Source organism: Lipotes vexillifer, unplaced genomic scaffold (genome assembly GCF_000442215.2).
Source record: "Lipotes vexillifer unplaced genomic scaffold, Lipotes_vexillifer_v1.1 scaffold118, whole genome shotgun sequence".
In the NCBI taxonomy this organism is placed as follows: domain Eukaryota; kingdom Metazoa; phylum Chordata; class Mammalia; order Artiodactyla; family Lipotidae; genus Lipotes; species Lipotes vexillifer.
In genome coordinates this window covers 760,704-766,703 of record NW_006790289.1, presented here as the reverse complement: position 1 = coordinate 766,703, position 6,000 = coordinate 760,704, and the positions used below count along the sequence as shown (strand labels likewise).

The window sequence follows — 6,000 nt, the reverse complement described above, 5'->3', positions numbered from 1 at the left end:
AAAAAAAAAAAAAAAAAAAAAAAAAAGATTGCTAAAAGTTTTTGTCTTCATTTTAAATTCATGGTTGTTCTTTGTGTGTGTGAAGAATTTGTACAGGGAAGTGGGGAACTTTGACACCGCCTCCTCCCATTAACTACTAACCACTTCAAAGCCATCACAACAAACTTTGAGCGTAATTTAAAAAACAAAAACATGCGTTCTATGCAAATGGAGCTTCACAAGTTTCATAAGTGTTCTCTCTCCACCCAAACCTTCCAACCAATTTGCTGCCATTAAGACCCTTCTGTATAGAAATCCCAGAGTGGACAATGGTATGAAAACAACTATTAAAGGTATGGGGTGTCTCCCAGCACCACCATGAATATGTTTAGTTCAACATAAGCTATTATCAGAACCCATGTATTACTTATTTGTCTCTTAATTCATTTCTAAATATATTCCACATGTGACTTGAAATCCTTAATAGCATCTAATAAAAACTGCTGTGTGTGTGTGTGTGTGTGTGTGTGTGTCTGAGGGTTATCTGTTACTTTAAAAATCCTATAGGATCAATTTAATGACTACTGTGATTACTAAAAACACTCCTACCAGATTTCTGCTGCAAATAAAGAATTAAAAGAGGACTCCTTTGACTGAGTAAGAAATGTTAGGTTAATTCCTAAATTACAGAGTAATTACAGACGTTCAGATTCATGATAAACAGCTTTTTGCTTTTCCTTTAGCCATTACTTGTCGAAAGCAAGATGGTGGACAGGCTGGTATCCATGAGTGTCTCTGGTATGCAGGCCCCGTGCCAGCCCTCACCCAAGCCTGCCAGATCCCCTGCCAAGATGACTGTCAGTTTACCAGCTGGTCTAAGTTTTCTTCATGCAGTGGAGACTGTGGTGCAGTTAGGACCAGGAAGCGCACCATTGTTGGTAAGAATAATTGGGATGCCAAAGCCAACACTTGTCAAGGCAGAAAAACACAGTAAAAAGTCAGGCCAAGGTAGTTCTGACAATGTATTTGGAAAATGCACAGATATGCGTTATTATTGTTATACTAACACAGAATACGGCAATGGATTCAGAGCCGTATTTTGATGTAAGTTGGCAGTGACAGATGCATTATGTACCTTTAGTAGAAAGAAAAAGTAAAAAGAAAAAGTAGCCTTGAAAACCGAACTCTGTCTCCCTATTCAATACGCGGTAGATTAATTTTTGGTTTAAACATGTACCTTTGGTGGATTACCTACAGACAGTGAAGCACTTGGAGAAAAGTTTTTTAGGAACATGGGGAAAGGTTGCCACTTCACTTTCTTAAGCCATTCTCACTGTCAGCCTCAGATTATCCTTCATATCCTAGAAGAGAAATAGGACATTAATTCTGTACCTGAAAAAGGTAGTCACAATGACAAAAAGCTGTAATATAACGAGCAGGAACAGGAGCCATCATATTGAACTAAACTCTGATGCACTCAAAAATATTGTCAGTGGCTGGGCTTCCCTGGTGGCGCAGTGGTTGGGAGTCCGCCTGCCGATGCAGGGGACGCGGGTTCGTGCCCCGGTCCGGGAAGATCCCACATGCCGCGGAGCGGCTGTGCCCGTGAGCCATGGCCGCTGGGCCTGCGCGTCCGGAGCCTGTGCTCCGCGGCGGGAGAGGCCACAGCAGTGAGAGGCCCGCGGACCGCAAAAAAAAAAAAAAAAATATTGTCAGTGGCAAAAGAAACCTAAAAATATTGGTGCTAGTAGAGTATTCAAAATCTAAAGTTGTAAAATGATCCAGCTGTCATAATGAAGACTGTTGAAAATTATATGAGGCAGCTTATGAAAGTTAGAGATAAATATATGTAAAACATATGTAATTAGTTACATGCAGTATAATTAAAAGTATATAACATATGACATAATATAAATTATGATCTAATTAAAATGATATTTTCCAGGCACGTATTACTGTTATACTCAAGGTCTTTTTATTTTAAAAGGGAATTATTTCGATTTATACACAAACCATTTCTAATATTTTTATTGTGATATTAAATACCTTAATTTTGATTATTATTATTTCTTACATTAATCACCAAGTATGTCAAAGTGATTATTTTTCAGAAATACTGAAAGATGCAAAATCACAATCAGAAAAGTAAATGCAAAAACCTCACTTTCTGAATCGTAATCCTGTATAACTAAACCATCTATTCGGACTTAACAAAAGAGTTACTTAACTGTGCAGGTCAGTGCAGTGACTCTCTCTCCATTTCCTATTTTTGCACATGTTATAAAGGAGAGAATTGTGCAGTTACCTCAAACTCCCCAGTCAGTGAAAGCACATGATCATTTGAGAGGATTTTAATCATTTTGAGCAGCACAACAGTTAGTGCCTTATTCAAAATGGGCTATTTTTAAGTGAGAAAATAAGAGAAATTTCACTATGCAAAGCATCCAGTGTTAACAAAAGCCTACATAGAAAGCGCTACAGAGGGGGAAAATAGCATTTATTTATAGGCTACTGTTGAATATGGTTAAAAATAAAGGATGTTTAGGAAAGGAGAAAACTTAGGGATGCTTGATATTAATGATGGTATTTTCCAACTTCATTTTCTCCACAGGAAAAAGTAAAAAGAAGGAAAAATGTAAAAATTCTCATTTGTACCCCCTGATTGAGACGCAGTATTGTCCCTGTGACAAGTATAATGCACAGCCTGTGGGGAACTGGTCAGACTGCATTTTGCCAGAGGGGAAAGTGGAAGTGTTGCTGGGAATGAAGGTACAAGGAGACATCAAGGAATGTGGTCAAGGATATCGTTACCAAGCAATGGCATGCTACGATCAAAATGGCAGACTCGTGGAGACATCCAGATGTAACAGCCATGGTAATCCAACTTTTCTTCACTGTTATACATTTGCTGTCTTTGGGGGTGGAGGTAAAATGCAAGTGTATCAGAATGGAGAGAAATGAAAGTTTACAGGAGTGTGTTCTAAATTGAACCTTAGAGGCACCACTATGTATGTATTGCTATATCATTTATATGTAACAGGACATTCGGTGGCACTTGTCTTGTTGTCTAGAAGTCGGCAACTAAGTCCCAAAGTTGGTGATAAGGAAGCCTTACATGTAGGCAAAAATGGTGCCAGAAACCTCCCTTGGGGCAGATCCAGAGTCTACTGAATAGGCTCAGCAGTCCACACAAGCCTGTGTACAGAAAAGGAGGGAGAAGAGAAGACTGAATTTAATTTGAGAATAAAGTGTTAAACTAGACAGACTTTTAATAACCAAACTGGCAAGATTTGCAACGTGCCTAAGATATCAAGTGGCAGAGGAGAAAGACTGAAAGCTGCAGTTGGTGAAAACTCAAAACATCTCGTTTATTCCTCATTAAGCTGAGATTGGCCCAAACAAACAAAAATAGAAAAAGGTACATACACTTTGGAAACTTTTGATTTCCAAACAAACAAATAAAAAATCAAAAAGAAGCTAAAATACTGTGACAGTAATTGAATTGCCCAAAGTTTATAAAGAGTGGTTTTGACCAGAGTATGCGGTGAACTCTTTCGTTCTACATCATAATATAGTCAGCCTTAAGCAATATTTCTTCATTCTTTTATGTTAATGTATCTGCCCTTTTATTATGGAATGAGATCAGTTTACAGTGGGTCAGCCTGAATCATGGATGTCACATATTTGCAAACACTGGACACTGATTCTCCTCTCTTCATGGAGGTGACCTAACAAAGATAAGTTAAATTACTGGGAGAGAGGGATATGGTAGTCAACCCTCCAACCTTGCTGAAGTAACTTCTGCTGTTGGAACAGTGCTCCTCCATTTTTATTATATGGTTCAGAAAACAACATGAACTAATAGGACCATCTCACATATGTAAACCATTATGGGGTATCATGGTGACACTTTTATGGAATCTCTTAAATCTGTCCCCAAAACAGTTTCCAGGAAACCCCGACTTTTATTTTTTTACCTTATCTCATAATTAGTGTTTTATCAAAGTCTAGTGATATAAGCCCCCATCATAAGAGTCCATTATGTCGAAGCTCTAGATATAAGTATTTTGCATGCATGCATTGCTGTGTTTAAGATTATTCCATGCATTTAGAACAATGACTAAAAAGAGTTTACTAAGCCTTGAAAAACTTCTTTAAGAGTAATTGAGTTTTTTATTCTCTATATCAAATAACATAGGTGCTATTAATTAGATACCAGGAAAAATGTAAATGCACTTCACATTCTGAGCTGATATAATAATGTAGATCATAGTTAGTCATTAAAATGTAAAAGTGAAGATCACTTTAAAAATGTTTCTCCTGAAATGTAGCATGTAAGTGTTTGCTCACATTTTAAATTGTTACGCATAGTGAATCACCAAGATAATCATTTGTTTTTAACATAACCTTTGAGCTTTCAAAATGACTCTCATATATTTTCGCTTTTACCTTGACCTGTTAATTAGATGCATGAGAGCTTCAGTAAGACACTTAAGAGTCCATCTTATTTTTAGAAAAAAAAAAAAAAAACTTTAAAAATATCTTGTGACTCTCACGAAAATGTTTGATCCCTTGAAGAAAATAAAAGTACAGAAAAACTGAAATTGGCCAAAGGCAGTAGACTTTCTGCCTTAGCACTGTCAATTCAAAGCATGAAGAATTCAGTAGCGTATTCTAGAAGAAAAGCACATGTAGAAAAAAAGATGGGTCCCTGGCAGCACTGAACTTCATGGAGATTATGAAAGGATCTGAGATGTTTAAGTGAACTGTTCACTGTTTAAGTTTAGTTCTTTGTGCCTATCCAACATCACTCCTTTCTCCTTAAATCTGAACTAAGATGGATGTCTAATGGGATATTTTAGTGTCCACTAACATTTTTACTCAATATGAGGAAATTGAGTATCTCTTGCCTGATTTGTTTGGAATTACTGCTGCTGTTCTGTCAATGCCGATAGTGATAGTGGAGTGCTGTCACTTGGATGCTCTATCCTAGGCATGCGCTAACTTGCAGTTTCTGTAAGCACTGCCTTTGCTCAGCCAAAGCAGCTTCCAGATGAATGGTGGGAATGGGGTTTAAAGTGGCTTTCAAGAAAAAGTCTCTTATGGCTTTCAGTTTAAACATAAAATTGATCCCCACATGCATGCAGTACAAAGACACTAATCCCCTACCCTATTCAATAGTGGCCTTATGGCATTTCTACTTAATCTGTGTTATACATCTGTGGATCATATTATCAGTTATTATACTGATAAAACAGTTTGACTTTCATCAGCTTAAGTATATTATTTTAGGTCATTTCCCATGTGGTCACCTTTTTTTTTTTAATGTCTGAAACTCGAGGCACAATTCTATTATGTCTGGAATTTCTCATAAGAATAGACTCTGTACTGAAAAGCAATATATCGATACAACAAAAATCAGATCTTAAAGTATACCTTGGGAGCCACATAAGTGTTCATCCATCCTGATATATGGTATTAAATATAGTTCCTGCATAAACGTTGATATATAAATACATTTTTTGGCATTTATCCTGATATCATAATACAAATCATGTATATTTACTTTTGGTATGAAATCTTGAATGCTGTCACTATTAGCAACAGATTATAAATCATTAAAAAACCAAATTACACATTTACTGCTAGAATACTCTGAGATCTTAATTAATTGGTTCACTAGAAATTGATTGCCTTGGCACATAGTACTAGGTACTTTTCAAGTTAATCACTTCTAAAATTCCACAGAACAAGAGGTAGAATTTCTGGAATTTTTTTTTATTATATCATTTAATCTTGATATTTTAAAGAATGTTAGAGGTAACCTAGCTTATGCAAGGTACACATATACAAGATTTTCATTTAAACATAAGTGATAGAATTTTATTATGCTGCCCCTCAATCGTACCCAGATCTCCCCAAAGCCCTTATTCTGCTCTACTTTTTGTATTTCAAAAGCATGTATCACTCTATAACATACCATATAATTTACTTATTTATTGTATCTATTATTTATGTTTT

General features: G+C 36.3%; 1 protein-coding gene across 1 annotated transcript in view; it reads left to right on the top strand.

The window, feature by feature from the left end:
• The window catches only part of THSD7A (thrombospondin type 1 domain containing 7A), a 449,214-nt gene that overhangs the window by 392,755 nt on the left and 50,459 nt on the right, over positions 1–6,000 (top strand). The window contains exons 12-13 of the mRNA XM_007463528.1: positions 723–917; positions 2,591–2,854. Of these exons, the coding sequence (XP_007463590.1) occupies positions 723–917; positions 2,591–2,854 (459 nt within the window). The remainder of the gene's footprint in view (positions 1–722; positions 918–2,590; positions 2,855–6,000) is intronic.